Genomic DNA, 20,716 nt, shown 5'->3' with positions numbered 1-20,716 from the left:
TTAATCCAACACGATGGCAACGTGTTTAATCATACCCGTCTAATAATTACTCTTCTACGTAAATCTACGTACACTGGATGTAGAAAGTATTCGTACACCGATCAATTTCCAAAAAAACTATGTAAAATTGTAATTTATTACCTTATTTTTTATAAACAATGACATTCTACATATTCTCGGAAATTTCTAGAATAGATAGATTGCAAAAAAATAGCTATTTTTAGCTATTTAAAATAGCTATAAGAAAAAGACAATTAATCGATAGAAATATTGAAGCAATAAGTATTTGAACAACTGTTTAATTTTGAAAATTTCGTTAAAAAAAAAGAAATTTACATTAATTTATGAGTATATAGTACTTCCTTCGTAGGATTTCCTTTTGATTTTATAATTATTGCAACTCTTCTAAGCATTAAATTAACTAAATTATTAGTTATTCGAAGTGGGATCTTCTTCCATTCCTCTATTAGAGCCTTTTTTAAAAGTACTTTACTGAAAATTTGATGTTTTCTAATTCGTACGGAGCAATAAACTAACGTATTTACGTTCCAAACTTTACTGTAAATGGTTCGTCATGAGAATCGTACAAATACTTATTGCTTCTATACTTTTACCCGCTTTTCACATTTTTTTGTTAGTTTCGCAAATTATATTAACTAGTAAATGTTGTTTGAACTATATCTATCTTAGAGACTTCTAAGAATATGTAAAATATCATTGATTATAAAAAAAGAAGTAAAGAAACTACAATTTCACAGAAAAGTTTTTTGGAAAATTGATCAGTGTACGAATACTTTCTACACCCACTGTAAGTTGACGAGGTACCAAGTTACGTATGTAATTAAACGTAAGATTAAACAGAGTAGAGACACATGTGTTTATACAATATTGAACAAACATAATCGGGTGAATAACCAATCAATACAAATACCAAAAATTGTATATATTTCCTCGTGCTTTACTTCCAAGCGATTCAGTTGTGTCAAGGTGGTCACGATAAAAGCACTATGCCTTAATCGCACCTGTCACCACTGACATATTATACCTTCAAGGAGCCCAAGACTAAATTAAATTTGGGAATTCCTTCTAAAAACAAAAAGAAAGGGAACTAAATAATTTGGACTTTAACATTTCTAATATTATAAATTATAAACAATTTCAACCTTGAAATTCTTACTTCCATAAATACCAATACCTTTTTAAGATCTTTGTTTTCACGAGTAACTTCAACCTTAGTTTTCCTGCTTTCACAAATAATTACAACTTCTATAAAACTTCTATCTTCTATAGAAAAAATAAATACAACTTAAAAATTGTTATTTTGTAATCAACTTTAACTACAAAAATTTTTGCTAATTACTTCAACTACAGCGTTCCCACTTAACCTTAACATCCCATTTAATATTTTTGCTATCATAAGTAACTTCAACCAAGCCACAAACTTGGCCTGCTTGTACCATGTATCGGATCTGATCCAGGGTGTGAAAAAAATGGTGCAAGCCTTGCATAGTATAACACTGGCCTGGCTGTCATCCATGGTGTATTGTTATCGTCGTTTTCACGGACGTCGCGGTAGACCGACTTCGTCGAGGATTTCATTCGCGCCACCCGGTGTACACGTCATAATGCATTATAGCGACGCCACTATAGACGCTGTTCTGGCCGTAGTAAGGTAGTGACCGATGCTGTAGGATTCAGGTGTGCCTCACGGCACAGACGCTCTCAGTTTAGCGGCGGTAGCCCACGCGAATCGCCAGTGTTCCCTTTGACAGTGTCGTTTACCTCGGCCACGATGACGAAACCAAAGTCGAAAGTAATTCAGTTGCGGTGCTACCGGCAGTTGTTTCAAAGTTTCCCCGGTCTGTGATAAAGCTCGTGAACTTGGACGCGGACGATAAACAGCGACCATCGACGGGGAAACTAGTCGGCGAGCCTCCCGAATGGAAAACAGCGCTTGCTAAACAGTGTAAACAGTGACACATCCTCGCTTTACACCTGCCGGCACCCTAAATCCGAATGACACCGTGAGCAGTACGATTTTCCTACAGGTTCGTCGATAGTTTAGCTACAGAGATAGAAATTTAGAGATCGAAAGTAGACTAATGCTAGTGTTTAAATATATTCGAGTGTCACCACCTGACTTTTCAGGGCTTCTTTGATAAGATTGTGTGGTACACAAAATTGATTTGTTTCAAAGGAAATAATACACGAGGCAGAAACAAAGAAAGGGAAAAGACCTTTTTCAATAGAAGCGAGTAATAGAAAGAAGCGAAGAATTAAACGTGTAGTAGAAACTAAGGTGAGATTAATAAAATTAGGTAGAAGACAAACAAAGTGGTATTTTAATGAAAGCGATTGATAGAAAAAATAACAGGACTGAAAATAAAATAGAAACTCAGGGGAAATTATATAGTTTCATCAAACGAGGCAGTTCAATCGTTCACGAAGCAAGAAGAATTGAAAACGAAAGCACTTTTCTTAAAGAAACAAATAGTAAAGCAATGTAAAGAATAAAAAAGTAAGGCAAAGTCGCTATTTTATTAAACGATATATATTTTTAAAAACGATCTTGTTTTGTTTATTAGATTTACTACAATTTGTAAGTCAATTGTGTTTAATATATAATTTTCCTAAAGATGGTTTAAATAGCAAGATTGGAACATTTAAGAACATTGGAATATGTGCTTGATAATAAACCACTCTTTGTCTTCAAATTGAATTTATATCGTACAAGCAACTATCTACGATTTGGGAATTTCCACAGTCCAGAGTGTCGAGTTTCGTGTCCTCATCTGTCGCTTTTTAAAGTATTATGTTCCGTTAAGCTGCTCGTTTGGCAAGTTTCTGTTTTCCCTACTTGAATTTGATATTTCAAGTGCTCTTGTGTATCTCCAGAGGAAGTCATCTCGAGAACCATCGGTTTAGAATCACGCTAACCCATTAAGTACCTATTTAGGTGTCCCCTTTACCAAGATTTATTCGAATGTGACATTTATACTTTTTTTTACAATAGATGGACTGGAATGTAATGTCATTTTTGCAATTTTAAATACTTGTTTAACGATCATTAGCTCATTCATTTACCGATTTGGCTTTCAAAATTTGCACACTAATAAATAATCGCAGTCCACTCAAAAATAACGAGAACGATTACATAATTGATTAAAAATAGAAATTTATTAATTGTTTGAATTTAATATAAAAGAAACGACATTACTTTCCAGTCTACCTAATATATTGCAAACTAAAAGAATATCGTATGCCCGTTGTTATGACTCGTAATATTCATAAATATTGACTAGTAAAATTAATTGTATTTTAGTTTATTACGATTCTTCAATCAATTTTGATTGGTTCAACATTCATACAAGGTTACAGTACTATTGTTTATTGCGCTGTATTGTTCGCTGTGTCCAGATGTTTCGATATTATTACATATTTCTAATACGTAACGTACATGGAAATTATTTTTCTCCGCGGTAGAGTACTTTTCGATACAACATACATATAGAAAATAAACATTAATTTTGGAAAAACAATAATTTATTAGATATTAGACTATCCTACCTTCTATTTGGAGTACTCTTTACCTATATACATATACATACTGCGGATCTTTATGCATTTATAGGAAATTTGAAATGCAAGAAACTAGAAAATCCGCACAATATGCAAGAATATAAAATAACATTGAAAGTAAAGTTCATATTAAAAATGAATTTCTACTTAAGGTTCAATTTTTGTAAGTTTGCAAAGATTTTATTTTACATAAACAACCATAGTCCACTCATGTATTACGGAAGTAAGTAAACCGTTTAATAATTAAAAAAGAAAACTTTTATTCGATGTTTTATGGTAATTGTAAAGCTGTTTAAGTAATGATATCGTAATTCTGTCCAGCTTGAGTCATATTTTTCTTTCAAATCGTGTGGCTTGTATAGCTAACGGGTTAAGTATGGGAAAAGCTTTGTTTACAATGGAAATCGTATCGTTCCGAGGAGAACAATATTTCAGGAGCTATGAGATTCCGGTCCATAAAGCATAGCAAATAGTCGTGTGTACGTAAGTTACAGACAGTTTCAGCGTCGACCCGTCTTTTTCGAGGATTTCAGCGGCAATTTTTGGAGTGGAAAGAGATGGAATGGAAAGATTTCATTCTTGTGGTTCTTAAAAGTAGGTTATTTCAAACATGTTATTACGACAGGTTGCAACGAAATTAATCGCTATAAGAAAATCTAAAGTTCTTTTATTCGCTAATTATTTTAAGTCTTCAACTTTAACAATGGTTTCTGGTTTGTTATATAACGGAATTGGTAATTTTTAGAAACATGTAATTTGGAAATTAATTATCGTATAAAATTCAAATTTCGTATCGCAATTAATCAATATTCAAACAGGAAACAAGCTATATTAAATAGATTGTAGAGTATTTGGTAGAATGGGCGTCGAATCATAGTCCCGAAGAAAAATATAGCTCGCTGGTATTCATATGAACGACACCAAGATCGTTATTAACGAAAAATAAAGAAATATTCTTATAAAATTATAAAACTGGTAATTTTAAGATATAAAGAAATTCTTACATAAAAATTGTTTAAAAGGATTGATGTACTATAAAAATGCATAGAATTGGGTTAACGGAGGAGCGATTTTACGAATTAAATGAGTTAGTATGTAAAAGAGACATAATTGAAATGAATATTCTTTTTACAAAAATACATATAATTAGGACCAAATTTTTATACTGCATCCCTTAAAACGAATTTTTCGATGAGACCCTTTTCATAATATTTTGAAAATCCAAGCACGCTTCAGAGATGAATAAACATTTATGCTTTTTTTCTTTTTTTTATTAAAGCTATTAAACCCCCTACGGGATTATTAGCAATATGCACATAGCTGTGCATATTATCAGTACATATATAGATTTATATTATAATATATGAAATACAATACAATATGACAAAACAATTTCGAAAAAGAGTACAAAACATATGAATCAAGAATAATAATAATATCAAGAATAATAGGCTTATCATTAAGGATATACACAATTGTTTTTCAGAAATTTGTAAATAATTAGCAGCCGTTGAACGAGAGTCTTGTATAGAAAAGCATCCACCGTATATGGAGGATAATATCCGACTTTACATAATTTATAAATCATATCATTACGATCTTTGTCAAATAATTAACATTGCCAGATAACATGGTTGAGATCTTGCTCTGGACAACCACACTCGCAGTCAGAATTTTCAATGAATTTAACTCTAAAAAGTGAAGTGACATCTATTAGTCCAACATTTATGCTTTGATATCAAAGTGATCACAAGTACTTACTACGAACCGAGTGATTTAAGATTCGAAGTGAAAACAATTTTTCGGTGCGTAGTTCGCGGAACGATCAGTGACCCGTGCAATACTATATTTAGCTCGAGTGCTCGCGATTCGCGCCTGAACACCTTAAACGGTCATTTACATTTCCTCCGATGGGAAATGTCGTAGCTGCTGGTTTCTCAATCCGTGTCACCGACTCCGGTAACTTGCGCTAACGCGCTTTCCTTGATACTGTTTCCGTTTAAAGTCCAGCCGCGATCTCTCTTTCATCCTTAACCCTTTGCGGTCGGAGGCATTTCTACGCGTTGAGCGATGGGTAACCTACTAGTCGCGACACGCTGAGCGTTGCTTACATCGCATGCGCTTTTCCATTTGAACGATACCGCTCTCAGAACTATCATATAGGTATATCGACTCGTGTTGTTTGTATACGTCCTCGTCAATGAGAAGATAACCCAAATCCTCCTACCTCAAAAGAAAAGTTAAAAAATTCTACTGGCTCCTACGATCGAATCTAAAAATGGAAAGTAAACTCATCCTATACAAAGCCATGTTAAAGCCCATATAGACTTATGGGATACAATTGTGGGGCATTGCGAGCAACTCTAACATCGAGATTCTATTAGGTTGTCCCGAAAGTTTCTTTCGCGAGTTGCACTCAATTATTTTATGTGGTCGTGTTTATATAAATAGACAATCTAATTTCATAGATATTCATGTTGTAACAATAATGGAGCAAAATGAATCGTGCACAATTCAGTAATGTAACATAAAACATAAAATATTGTGCATTTACTCCTTATTAATAAAGGGAAAGAAACTTTTGGGATAACATAATACAAAGACTTCAATCTAAAGTACTAAAACTGGTCTCTAATGCACCTTGGTATGTTACCAATGAAGTAATTCATCGTGACTTAAAGATGCCCACAATAAAAGAAGAAATTTCACGATACAGCAACCGCTATAATTCACGCCACACTAGTCATTCGAATCCTCTTGTCATCCAACTCAGAGACACTACAGCTCATGCGCGTAGATTGAAAAGATACTACCCTCTGGAACTTTGTAATAGATTTAATTAACTAAATATAGACTCGCATATTGTAATCACACGAAATAGTAAATTCTAGAATGTACGTAACTGAAACTTACAAACCATGCCACTGTAACACGCTAACCTAATTGCTAATAATTCTCTATGAAGATTGGTTGTAATTGCTTAATTATATATATGTTATTCTTATTGTTATTCTTATTGTTATTCTTTCTTACATCGTAGCTTAAGGGGTTAAACTCCAATTTTGCCTCTTTTATATATATATATATAAAAGAAAGAATGAGAAGATAACCAAAAAGATTAAATTTCTTTACAACGCGCAAAATTGGAGTTTAACTCCTTAAGCTACGATGTAAGGAAGAGCGCCGAGGCTAAAACTAGCTACGAGTAGTTATTTTGAGACTTTGTACTTTTATATAGTTTTTGACGCTGAATTCAATGGTGTAAACAAAGAAATGTTTAAACAATTTTTTTGGCCTCGGCGCCCTCCCTTAAGCTCCAACAGTCTGTGCCCAAAGTGTAATGTTTACATTTGGTCCGAACAATACACCACGAGCCAGGCTCGTGATAATCAGTTTTGGCCCGAATATCCGACTACGAGTCTCGCACGTGGTTGTAGCTTAAGGGGTTAACAAGGACTAAGAGGCTACCTAGGAGAAAGAAACCAAGAAAAAGAGGTGCATATTTGAGAATTCTTTTTGGCCAAACGGAAGATTCTCTGGTAATAAGTTTAATCATTTGCACTCTATGTGGGACATCGTAAGTCTAGCAAATTTTATTAGTGGTTATGTAGAATAAATTTATGCTAGGAAAAATTTTTAAAAAATGCACGTTTTCTTGAAATTTTCTTATCGAAATTGCACGAGAAAGCAAGCCAAAATATGGTGTATGTACAGAGATTCAGGGAAAAGTATATGAGTAGGAGTTACATGGAAGGAGTATAAGTAAAGGGTTTTCTAAAAGAGGCTTCAGGGTTTTGTTTTTAATAATAAAATATCCTTGTCAACGTGCCGTAATTGGACACTTTCAATTATGTTCAATTACAATCATGTATACTTTATTTAAAATGTACCAATTAGACATATCCAATATATATTACAATATACCATACAGTCAGTCCCATTAGTATTCGTACCCTCAATATTTATTGAAGAAATTTGCCTAATTTAAATGAATGATTCATGTTTCCAAATAAATTTGTAATTGTAAATATATACATGTGGAAAGTTTGTTCATGTACATATTTATAATGGAGAATTGATTTGGAAACATGAAGCCTGTCATTTAAATTAAACAAATTTCTTTAATTGATATAGAGCATTTTCTGAAGCCTCTTTTGAAAGATCCTTTATGTTTGCAGTGGTGTCAACCCTTCAAAAAAGTTATACAAATTTATAATCAATTCTAATAATACCAAAATGGACACGTTTCTAAAGTTAGACTATTTAATTTAATGCAATTCCTGTTCGCACATTTTGCAATGAGATGGCGCAGAGTGCAAAGGGTTAAAGGTATTCGAATGAACGTTTCATAGTGCATCTATCACAATTTTTTTATTCAAAAATATCTTAAATAAACAAAGTTGTGGCATTGTAATTGTTATCTGCCTCGGAGCTGGGTTAGTAAAAAATCAAAACAAAACCATTTTTTAATAACATACTGAATTATCTTAAAAAATTATAGTAAAGTGTGATATTTGGGATATACTGTTCGAAAATAGAAAAAGAGGATTTTTCTACGGTTCAGCGTACATGTATAGAGCAGATTTGTTAGAGTTGGCAAATTCGACGCGATAACATCGCAATCAATAGCGATAATTCTCATTAATAACACCGATAAGGAAGCGTTATCGAAACTATATTTTTCTTTCCGTTGATCTTATCGGGAAACGAGAAACGTTCCGAGTAATATCAGAATTGGTGTATTCGAAAGGTTCGCGACGGAGAGGGCGATCGCACGCGAGGAGCTGCTGCGCGGAGGAACTCCAGGGATTTCAAGCGTTGCACGTGATCAGTCGTGGTGGCAGACAGCACAGTCCAACGGGAAACCCGGGACAGGATCAGCCAGTGGTCGACTACAGGCGACTGGTCTTCATCAGCTCGGATTCGTCATCCGGACGCGAAGAGGACGACGCTGACAGCAGTTGCTCCAGTTCCTCTTTCCTGAACGGGTTGCCGCGCGGCGGGAGTCACACGCAATCCCTGGAGGATTGCGACTGGGATTATTTCGAGAGCGGAACTTTGCCTCTGCCACCTGGTGTGCCGATTACTATCGCAACGAACAACGTCGGAACGGCGACCAACACTGGTCAGGATTGGAGCTGCTGCCCTGGACGTGGCACCGCGCCTTGTCAGGTGAGTTTCACCAGTACCAATTATACAGTAGAACTGGAACTTTTATTCAGATTTCTATAGTAATTACTAAACCGCGGATCTTTATGCATTTATAGGGAATTTGAATATGCAAGAAACTACAAATTGCAAACAATATGGAAGAATATAAAAAAGATTGATAGTAAAGTTGATTGAGTTTTTGTAGGTACGTTTACAAAGATTTTATTTTGCATAAAGATCCGCAGTTTAGTAATTACATTAGCACATTGGTTGCTATTCAGAAATTGATGCCACGACTTTTTCATTAATCCTTTTGACCCGATTTTCTTCTACTAGGATTCTATTCGTCTCTCGTTTAGAAATTAATTGTATTAATCAAGGCTGTATTCAGATAAGAAGGGATAATTTACCCAACGCGCAAGTAATATTCATTTTTTCTTTTTTTTTAACCAACTTCAAAAAGGAGGAGGTTACTCAATTCGACATGTGTATTTTTTAAGATGTGTTCACCGATTACGCCGAGATGGCTCTTGCATCTTGTAGAGCATATCTCCTCGGTGGTCCCATTATCAAGACATTTTGCGATTTGTCATTTCTTACCTGTTTTTTTTATGCAGAAAAAGAAAAAATTTTGTACTGCTTTTTAATCCGAGACCAATGGACTAATCGGATTGAAACTTCTTGCATCTGGTAAAGCATCACTTGGTCCCATAAAAAAAACATTTGGCCTTATTTTATTGTTTAACCCTTTCGCTTCGGCGGTCCAGTACGCCGAAGTACCGTCATTTGAACGGAAGCGCACTTACTAGAAATATGCACAGTGCGCATGGTTTCTGTATACATATACAGTACGGCTCAAAAGTATCTGGATACTTGCGAAATACGTATATGTATTGGCATTGCATACAAATTATGTGAGTACTTAAAGTAATAACCAAAATCGATTTTTATTAGTTTTTTACGAAATATCTAACGCTTTAAATGAAAAATTACGTATGTGGAACTTACCAGTACTATACTAAAAGTAAATACGGGATAAATCGATGTATCCCCCGCGGTTAGATATTACCGCTTGCACTAATCTTGCACTAATTCTTATCTCTCTCAAGAGAACATAAACATATCGTCAACAGTTTGCAGGTATTTAATACATACCGAAGAGCTCCCTGAACTCGTTTTTAATCATAGAGATGAAACAAAGTGGAACTTGAGATTATTTTAAGCATTAAGACCGTTCCATTAGATTTTCTATTTCTAGGCAGGAATTTTATTTCCGCATATTTATTATATAATTTGTACATAAAAATTAATTCTATTATGCTATGATACCTCAAAAAAGATAACAGTAATAATTACAATTTATATAAACGCTGTAAATACCTTTCGTACAAAGTTAAACTATGTTTTATAGAAGAGAAGCAAGTGTCCGGATACTTTTGAGCGGTAGTGTACGTTTCCTTAAGTCTTAAATAACAACTGTGCTGAATAGAACAATCGTTGTTCTGATATGTCAAGTATAATTCACATTTTTAATATGAAAAGACTTACAAAATTATAGGTAATACAGGGATTTACATATTTACTAAACTTTACGATAAATGTTTAATATAATTAAGAATGAAACGCAAATTAGTTAATCTATTAATATGTCAAGATTAGTAATGTAATTTGATATGATATATTTTAAAACGGGGATCTATACATAAGCAAACATTGCAATTTTTACATTCATATCGTGATTCCGATCTTTTATCATTTTTACTGCAAACGATATCGCGTCCCCACAGGTCATCTTGTGAATGTCGCTCATCAGCGACATTCGACGCGAAAGGGTTAAATTTGTTCCTGAGTCCCAATTGTAATTTGGCCAAAGACAACCAAAAACATTTACTGGAATATACAGTCAGTCTCATAAGTATTCGTACCCTTTATGTCGATTGAAGAAATTTATCTAAATTAGATAATAGGTTTCAGGTTTTCAAATAAATATTTCATTATAAATACATACGTGAATAAAGTTTACCTATGTACGTATTTATGATGAAACGTTTATTTGGAAAGGTTTATTTATCTTTCCAACCTATAATTTAATTTACACAAATTCTTCAATAGACATAGAGAGTACGAATACTTATGGGACTGACTGTACATGTTCCACGAAGATCGAAAGGGTTAAGGAGCTAAAGAAATTGATTTTTAAGATAAGGAAATAATAAAAATTAATCTGATTAGGTTTCGTGAATTTGGCGACGTTAAAGAATTAAATACTACGACGAATGTTAAATTATTCAATCTTCGATAGTCTCGAGACAAAATTTTAACTTTGTAGAAATTTTCACGAGTGTTAGTTTGGTAGCCAACGTGTTAATAATGTAATTGAAATATAATAACGGATTCGTCGAAAGATTTAAGATTTGTTGTTAAACATTATTGAGTATTTGTAAACTTTATAAACTTCAAAAAGAAAACTATGTATTCGTTTGGAGACATTCTATCAGAATGTTTACAAGAAACTATATCATTTCATTAAGAAGAAAAAAAGAAAAAAAAACGTAGTTGACCTTCGTATCTTCTTTACGCCTCCACTGATAAGAAAGTTATTAGCAGCACGTTACGTGCCCTTCGACATCGAGTAGTCATCCTCCTTCTTCTATTAAATCTGAATGTTGAAGTTATACATGTTGGAATATTTACTATAATTCAATTTTTTATTTTACCACAATAATAAATGCACCGAGAATATATGTACAATGTATATGACATGGCTTACCCTCTCAAGTGCCATTGAGAACCCTATCTACAGTTTCCTAGAGCCTAAAGGGATATATAAAGACTGCAACATATACAGCTAGAAGTTCTTTCTACCTTTTACTTATAACGTTTGTCTGTTAGTCATGATTAGACTGCGGATCTTTATGCATTTATAGGAAATTTGAATGTGCAAGAAACTATAAAACGCAAACAATATGCAAGAATCTTTTTATAAAAAAGATTGATAGTAAAGTTGATGTTATAATATCTGCAGAATAAAATAAATTCCAATTTAAGTTAAATTTTTGTAGGCACGTTCGCGAATATTTTATTTTGCATAAAGAACCGCAGTCTAGTGATCAACTCCTCGTAGAGTAAAGATCTCAGCTTATTCGTGACATTTTAGAAATAAAATCAAAGCTTTTAACTAATAAAATTAGTATTTTATTATTTTATTAAACCTCATTTCCAGTAATACGCTATAATTTTCTGCGCAGGCCTGCGGAGGTTCACGAGGTGCCAACGTGCTCCCGGTCCCAGTGCCGATACCAGTGCCCGTCCCATATCCGGTGCCCGTTCCAGCTGCTCTCTGGACAGGGGACTTTGCAGCCGCCGCATCCTCCATGATTAGCCACAACAGCGATGCCCATGCAGAACCAGGAACACTGAGGTTGAGAGGCGACCCAGCTGCGCCCTGGTTCGCTTGGCATCCTCGGTTCAATCAGCCTCTTCACGAGACCAGGCTCGATCCAAGGTTGACGGGTGTCTTCGATCCGACAACCTGTACTTTCAGGCCTGACCAAGTGTTAACGCCGCGTTTATACGGGTCTGGCGTCGAAACGTCGCCCATTCCTACGACGGAAGTGCTGCAACAGCGACTGGTCGGTCTGCAGATCAATCGCGACGAAAATGACGACGCTGGGACGAGCTCTATATCGAAGCAGGCGGACTCTTTTCGAAGCGAGATCGCGTACGATGCCGCAAACGAAGCTAAAACTACGGAGCAGTCGTCTGCGAAGATCCGGGGAAAATTGGACGAGCAGAAAACCGAGCAGAGCCAACAGAACGATGAGGAAACGAAGCAGACAAAGGAAAACGAGGAAGTCGCGTGCCAAGATTCCGGGACCGTGTCCTTCGAGAGCAGGAGGGGACAAAGGATGTACCAGCACGAGGATTCTGGCAGCTCCTCGGGACGATCTTCCGCGGACAGCAGCGATTTGGACGACGACTCGTCCTCCCATAGGTTCTCGAGGGTCTTTGTCGTCAACGACGACTCTCTCACCAGCGATAACGACATCGAAGACAACGGGGACGAGGACGACGATTCCGATTCAGCCGCCGAGGACGGCATTACGCTGAAAAGAGTGACCTCTCTGCCGGAAGAAGAGCCTGTGGTTCTGCAATACGTTCGATTCTTCAGCGAGGAATCGAACTTTGAAAACCCTAGCGACAGTCGAGCACAGAACAGCAGCAGAGACAGTTCGGAGGAGGAGCAAAGAATGCGATCCAATTACAAGGAAAAGGTAGCCTCGCCGGGCGACGATGATACGATGCCCGAACGACACGAGAAGCTTAACGAAAAACGGAAAGTTCGTGGAAAGAAGAGCAACCCGGAACCGGACAACGGTCCTGTGTTGTTGCACCACTGCGCGATGCCCGAAGAGATGTACATCGCGAGCGATAACGATTGCTCCGAAAACCAGATAGAACTTAAATCCGTGAAAACGTTGGATCCCGATAGCATCGAGCCGATAATCGTCAACAATTCCAGCGAAAGCGTCGCGTCGGAAACAGAAATGAACTTTGAAGGAAAATTGTACGACAAAGAAGAAAACGTTTCGGAAATCGATAGGTCCGAAGCTACGAGTCGAGCAACGTCTAGCAACGAATCTACGGATTCGGACGATCAAGCAAAGTTTCTATCCGCCGACGTTTGGGATCCTAACATAATCCCAGACTCGTTGGAAATCTCCGAATCAGAAATTCCGAGTGTCGATCACTCGTCCCCTGAGAGTAGCCCCGAGGCTTCCAAGTTTCGCGTTTCGACGCCTACGAATATTCGCGACGCAGGGAACAATCGATCGAACGGTAAGGATTATCGCGAAACTGGAATCAATAACTCGACCGCATTATCGGAGATAACGTCGTGCGATACTCCCGATCGAGGCAACGATAACCGTGAGGGTGACACATCGACCGATTTAAATTCAAACTTCAACGCGACGGCGAACTCGAGCGCGCTTTCAGGGTCCGACAGTTTCACGAGTAACGAGACGAACGCGACTGGAAGCGAGGCGAGCAGCGACGAACTTCACGAATACGAGGTGACGTCGGCCAGCGTCTCCTCGCATTACGATAGCAACGAATTGTCGTTTTCGGCTGTGAACGGCGAGTTGTTGTCGAAACTGAACAAAAGAAACGACGAGAGAACATCGTGGCAACCGAAGAGATTCAAGGATGCCGAGGAATCCAGCGTTACCGCATCGAACAGAATGAAATGGAATATAAAGTACGAGAGATTGGACGTTGAGCAATCACCGGATAATGCAAACAACGGCGAAAGTGTCGTAAGCGCGCGTACCGAGAATGATTCAATGCCGATTACCGCGAAGGATGATCGATCCGTTGCGAGCCACGGCGGAAGATCGGCGACAATAGAGGTGACCAAAGATGGCGCGAAAGACAACGACCCGCAGGAGGAGAGTCGCGATGGAATCGAATTAAAAAGAGCGGGCAGCGCGGTGGGCGATACGCTAACCAACGAGATTCGAGAGATTTCAATGAACGCGGAGAGCGCAGACACCGCAGGTAAGGCAGAGAGTGCGCATGATTGTAACGCGCGTGCGGTGAGCGGCGAGTGTCCTGCTTCTAGTCAGGTTGTAGGAGAGCTACAAAGTGGGGGTGGTGAAGGTGGTAGTGGCATCGAGTATAGCGGTGCCGGTGGTGGCTGCCTCGAAGAGGGGGTATCGACACGGTTTCGCTCAGTCGAGCGACGCCCGTCTACCGGAAAGGAGAATGGATTCCTTCCTGCCGTGTCGACCAAAGATCCCGTTCAACGCTTTCCCTCGACGGTCCAGAACAATAATATCGGCAACAACAACAACAAATATAGAAGCCTCGTGATGATTACTCAGGAAGCCTCGTACCAACCTGTCAGCGTTATCACCTCGGACACGACGACCTTGTTGCAGCCGGATGAAGTGCATATGGCTAGTCAGGGTCTGGCTGGATACTTCCAGCTGGCGCTGGAAGCCGTAGCCGAGCAACCACACCGTAAAAATGGTCAGGGACCGAGGAAACCCCTTATGGTGAAACGGTTGTCCAGTACTATCGCGAATCATTCGGAGCCGGAAGTTGACAGTGGTTTGAGTGTCGGTAGTGCCAGTGAAAGTGACGATGTTTCGGTGAAAAACTGCACGAAGGTGGTCAGTCGGCAGGAAAATAACGAGGAAAACTCTTCGAGGGAGCGGCAGGTTAACGAGCATCGCGAAGGTACGCGTGCACGTGCCTCCTCGCAATCCAGCGATGACAATTCAGGGAGCGGTGGGATCGTGATACTGGAGGAAGGATTAGCCGACGATGATTCATGGGTGGAAGAGGTGTCGCACGACGAGGACGAACCTGGCGCTACGACTGCGACGGAGGAGAGTTCGGAAGACGAAGCGAACAACCTTGGTGACCGCGAAGAAGAGCTCAGAGGTTACCATAGGCAGGCCATCGACTTCACTTTGCATACCATCGTCGAGGAATCCTGCGAGGAAAGCGAAGCGGAGCCGAGTCTGGCAACAGGTAGCCCATCGAAGAAGCAAAGGCCACCGTCCGCCTCCGAGCTGGAGAAATACTTTTTCTTCGGTCTCGGAGGAGATGGCAACAACTCGAGCATGGGTTCGCGCGAAGTCGACAGTTTGTCGGAGACGTCCTCTATTTATTCCGAGGGATTGGAATCGCTCGGACAGGACGAAGCTCCGTGTGCGGGACAGAGTCAAGAGAGATCGAGCTCTGGAGAAGGATTCTTGAATTCCTCGAGACTGGAGAAGTACTTCCTTTCGGAGTTTCTTGGTTTCGATCAAGATAGACGCGACTCCGATGGCTCCGTTGGTAGCGACTCCGAGGGAAGGCCCAGCCCGGAAGCGCAGAGAAAAAAGAAGCTGGTCCGTGCCAGAGGTACCGGTAGATCGCACAGTTCGTCTTTGGATAACTTGTTAGCTCTCACGCAGAGCTCGCAGAATTTAAGCTCGCAAAATTCTCTTCAAGATTTGAGCCTGAACCAAGATGCGCAAGAGAGTCAGTCGGAAGGTTCCTCCACGGAGACCGACGGAGCGGACGACGGCCAAACCGCTGCCTTTGGAACGGACGGACAATTCGATACTGTGAAACGTAAGAAGAAAAAACCTAGAAATCTGGGAACTCAGAGTCCACGTGTCCCGGACGACAGGAACAAAACGCCAGAACCGAGCAGAGAGATGGTCCTCGTAGGAGAAGTGGTGATGGAAAACGAAGCGGAAGCTATCAATTCGGAGGATTCGGACAGAGCAAAGACGCCGCAACCCGAGTGCGCGTTGTCTTCTTCCTCGTTAGCGTCGACCACCATTATTTCTTCGGCGACTTCGGCATCGCAAGCAGACTCTGCGAGAAACATTCTAATAAATTCAGGAGACTCGTCGACCTACAATCAAAGATCTAAACAGCAATCGAGAGATTCCGGATTTGTTGGTAGCTGCGACGATCTTCTTCAACACCAAAAGCTGCCCGACGATACTCAAATCAACGCCGAAGTTAATCAAGAATCTGGAAAAGATTGCTCTGGCAAGGAAAACGGCGAAAATGCTCAAGTTGCGAGTCAAACCTCTACGGAAAGATCGCCCGGGGTTGAAAAGTGTAGAAAGACTAAAATGGATCATCCCTTGAGTCACGCCGCGCTACCCCACTTACCTAACCCGTCACTTTCGAGAAAGGACAGCTTCAATAATTGGTCCAGCGACGAGGAAACGAATTTGATGATGTCAAAAATGAGACAATTCTTTAAAACTATGGTCGCTAATTCGAATGGACAGAATCCGAACGCTGGCAGTACTAATTCGAGCGGAGTCTCGCCTGCGCCCAGTCCTCGGTTACCTGGATACGCGACGAAAGCCAGACTATGCTCGCAAAACCGCACGAAACCGCCACAGTTGGTGTATTTTGAAAACGAGCTTACCAGGTTGATGAAAACGGTGCCGGGAATACGCGACGAGCAAGTGCGTGAAATAGTCGAATACCTCAGTTCCGAGGACACGTGGTCCGATTCGTACGATAGCTCGGATTACACCAGCTCCGATTTAGAGGGGGCAGCCGGTGGCCGTCGATCGGCGCTGCAGGAGCAGATCTCCCAGAGCTGTCAACAGATTATCAATAAATTCGACACCGCGTCGAATAACACTCTGCTGGATAAGGACAGGGAGGATAAAACTGGACCAACCGGGATGCAACCGTGTCTAGGCAGAGACACCGCTTTCGTGTATCAGAAATTGGTTCAAAGTTTCACGAAAATGGCTGGCGATGGTGCGAGCTCCGACGCCAATTCGACTCCGCACAGCAGTCCACCGTTAATCGCTAAAGTGATGCACCATATTGGTAGCCGATTGGTAGCTCTGATGCACGAGGTCTCCGAAGGCGGACCAACCGTGCAGCATCACTCCACGAGCTGGAGACGATACTCTCAACACCACCGAACGCCCTCTTCGGCATCCACCACGGAAGACGACGATTCTACATCCGACTCGACGAACACACCTTCGTCGGCGCATTTGCAACTACCCAGATCCAAGTCCCACGATCCTTTGCTGCTGATCAACAACCATCCAGCAGTATCGACGGGACAGGAAGGCGAGGAACGAGAAGCTAGCGATTACGAAAGGTTTTCTTGGCGTGGAAGCTTCGAGTCGGCGTTAATGGCAGCAGACTCCAGGACGAAACTCAGCCTCCTGGCTTGCTCCGGGGATGTCAGTGTCGGTGCTAGTGCTAGTGCTAATGCCTTGGCCATGGCTGCTAAACGCCGCAGTGCCGGGGACCTGTTGTTCAATCCAAAGAGTTTCTCCAGAGAGCAGTTGGATAGGGTTAGAAGTTGCGGGTCCATCGGCGGCGGGAGCGGAGGTGCCGCCAGTGGATGCGGAGGATCGGTGGAGGAAAGGATTTGGAGCAACAGGAGAAGATCTTCCGTTCCCGATGCCAATACCAGGGGGGAATCCGGTAAGTCCGCTACTTCATTCCTTCATAGAATTCTTAAACCTATGCACTATCATTTTTTTCTTAGTTTGTTCTGAGCCAACTCTGTTTTAACCCTCCATGAGCACTCGTAACTTTCAGGTCACATGCTAATGTATCGATATTTCACCAAATAATTTTAATTTCTCCACAAGATGACGTATACGTCTTAATTATACATGGTGTGGTAGGACGGATGGTACAACTGAGCACAGGGTGATATACTACGTGTAAAAATAAGTCGAAAAAATAGAATGACATTTTTTCGTTTGACGCTTTGTTTTTGAGAAAATTGAGTTTGAAAATTCTATCCAGTACGCGTGCAGTACTGTACCGCCTCTAAGTTTAGATATGTATTACAAATAAGAAATGTTAATGTATGGTTAATACATTTATTAATTTTATTGATATTTCTAACGTTAATTGCATAACATTGTTGAATAAAATGTTTAGAGTGCTGTCCTTGTTGACGCGTACATATCATTGCTCGCCTTATTAGTGAGTCATGAACTGATGCTAATGAATTTTTGACGTTTTATTTGAATAAAACCATTTATTATTTTTTCCTTTGGCTGAAGAGAATTCTCACTTGTTTTTGCGATTTGGAAATTGTTGCCTATAATACTCAGCTGCTGCTGTTGCATTTCTATGACAAGCTCCTAATGCTTTTATCATTTCAACGTATTCGCGATTGCTATAAGTAGACATTGTCACAGCTTGACTGATCGAAACACACTAAAAGTAGAAGAAAGACGTATGGTTGAAGACAAAATGTAAACATTAGAAAGGTCAACATTACGACAGGTAAGCAAAAGGAAACTTGTAGAGAGCAATGACTTGGGGAGACAGTTCACTGTACGCGTACTAGATAGAATTTTCAAATTCGATTTTCTCGAAAACGAAGCGTCAAACGAAAAAATGTTATTCTTTTCTTTCGATTTATTTTTGCATGTAGTATCACCCTCTGCTCGGTTGTACCACGCGTCCTGCCAGATTCTGTATATCTTTGACAACCAGTAACAATATCGATAATGGCTGGCAGCACTATCAATCTCGAATAACAAATTAAATGCCTTGCAGGTGGTCTACAGAAAACAAATTAGTTTTGGTATCACATGTTAGGTATAAAGTACTTGCTTGTAATTATTTAAAGTTTAATGTTTTATTAACAAAATGACTAGTCATAAAGAAGCTATAATATTCCTATATCCTCCCCTACGGTCGGCAGAGCTGTAAAGTAATTATTACTTTTGTATCCATTACAATTTGGAATAATTACTTTTGAATTAGAAATTAGTTATTTAAATAATTCTTGATTACTTTCTTTTTAGTCATTATGCAATATCTTATTCTTAATTACTGAGTAATCCAATTACTTTTTAATAATTACTTATAACTACTCATTCATATTTTCTCAAAGTATGGTATTTTTTAAAACAATCTGCTACATGTAGAAATGGCTTCTTGGCGCAGGTTTCACAAAAGTAGACTGTTGTTCGCATTTTATTTTTCGATTTGAATATGCAAAACATCCATTATGTTTGTCTGAAGAATTTACCATTGGTACAATGTAATTTACCATCTAATCGATGTTCGTAGTCTGATGTTTATAGAGATAAGTTTTATTCGTGATTCAATGCGATCGTATTTGAACATTTGATAAAGAACACTAATTTACTATACTGAGAAATATATAATTCAAGACTTTTATATACATACATATAATTTCAAAGCAATTTTGAATAAAACTGCTCCCCACTAATTTGTTTTATTAACTGCATGAAATTTTACACCAGAGGTGACTTCATAGTGCAAAGGGTTTAACTTTTTACGCTGTAAAACTTCATTTACAGTCTGTTCGAGAAGAGCGTGAAAGTGATATTTCTGAACAAAAATTATTTTTTTTTTGTAAAAATTTGTACACAGATCGTAAATATTGACAACGTCTGGTCATATTTTTCAAATTCGACGAATGAATGTTTTCAGTATTAAAATTAGTTGCCTTCGAAGTTTTCGATTTTTCGATTTCGTTTATAACTTCGAAGTTAAAAGAAAAAGTGTGTAATATCTTCCAGTGCTGTACCTGTGTACCAAGCTTCATAAGAATCGGTGTGTTACAGTTGGGTAATGTTCCTTGTAAGAATCATTCATTCGTTAACATCATTTTAAGCTCCATATCGGAAGTAAAGAGTTATTCATTTGTTAACATAGATTAGATACATTATAAAATCATCGATTCGGAAATGAAGTTACCTTTTCGAGACCATAGAAATATTATAGTTAAATTAAGGGTACCAGATCTATTGTACTACATGTAAAAAGAAAAAAAGAACGCGATACTCTATCTGCCTCCATTCACCAGCGCATTTTTACATCGTTTTCATGTTAATGATAAATGGTTATCGTTTATACTTCTAATAATTACATACACAGCTTACATTTACAGCAATAAAAGCACAGAGATAGATAGGATATCTCGGGTTTCTTTCTCTTTTCTAATGGTAGGATATCTTCACTTACATTAGGTTAGTCAAAAAGTTCGTTCGATTTATTGTAATGGATGTCTCTGCAATTCGAATGATACTAACTTCTTGAGAACTTCTACAAACGAGGAATCATGAGTTTTGTCCAAAAGATGGGGAAAGATCATAAAACATAATGGACAATATGTTATAAAGTAAATATATTTCCTTATCTGAGAAAAATTGCTGTTTATTCGTCGATGAATTTGTCCAAAAGTTGGGGAAAGATCATAGAACAAAATGAACCTTGCATTATAGAGTAAATATATTTCCTTGTCTAAGAAAAATTGCTGTTTATTTATTCACGAATTTCCTCAAGAGATGAGGAAAGATCATAGAACAAAGTGGACAATATGTTATAAAGTAAATATATTTCCTTAACTAAGAAAAATTGCTGTTTATTTGTGCATTACAACCCGAACGAACATTTTGATGAAGCCAATAGGTAAGCCTACTTCTATGTTCGAGAC

The 20,716-nt window shown here is 38.7% G+C and overlaps 1 protein-coding gene and 1 long non-coding RNA gene across 4 annotated transcripts in view; both read left to right on the top strand.

Annotated features, from left to right (window-relative positions):
- Positions 1-20,716, top strand: part of LOC128888573 (uncharacterized) — a 100,653-nt gene that overhangs the window by 42,558 nt on the left and 37,379 nt on the right. For all 3 annotated transcript variants that reach the window (XM_054145606.1, XM_054145694.1, XM_054145758.1), the window contains exons 9-10: positions 8,330-8,751; positions 11,979-17,709. In XM_054145606.1, coding sequence (XP_054001581.1) covers positions 8,330-8,751; positions 11,979-17,709 — 6,153 coding nt within the window. The remainder of the gene's footprint in view (positions 1-8,329; positions 8,752-11,978; positions 17,710-20,716) is intronic.
- On the top strand, positions 1,482-3,362 carry LOC128894559 (uncharacterized). Its single transcript, XR_008461594.1, has 3 exons — positions 1,482-2,048; positions 2,149-2,518; positions 2,586-3,362. It is a non-coding gene; the product is annotated as an uncharacterized LOC128894559 (long non-coding RNA).

The sequence above is a fragment of the Hylaeus anthracinus genome, unplaced genomic scaffold (genome assembly GCF_026225885.1).
Source record: "Hylaeus anthracinus isolate JK02 unplaced genomic scaffold, UHH_iyHylAnth1.0_haploid 0, whole genome shotgun sequence".
In the NCBI taxonomy this organism is placed as follows: domain Eukaryota; kingdom Metazoa; phylum Arthropoda; class Insecta; order Hymenoptera; family Colletidae; genus Hylaeus; species Hylaeus anthracinus.
The sequence above is the reverse complement of the archived record's forward strand: the minus strand, read 5'-3'. Positions and strand labels throughout refer to the sequence as shown.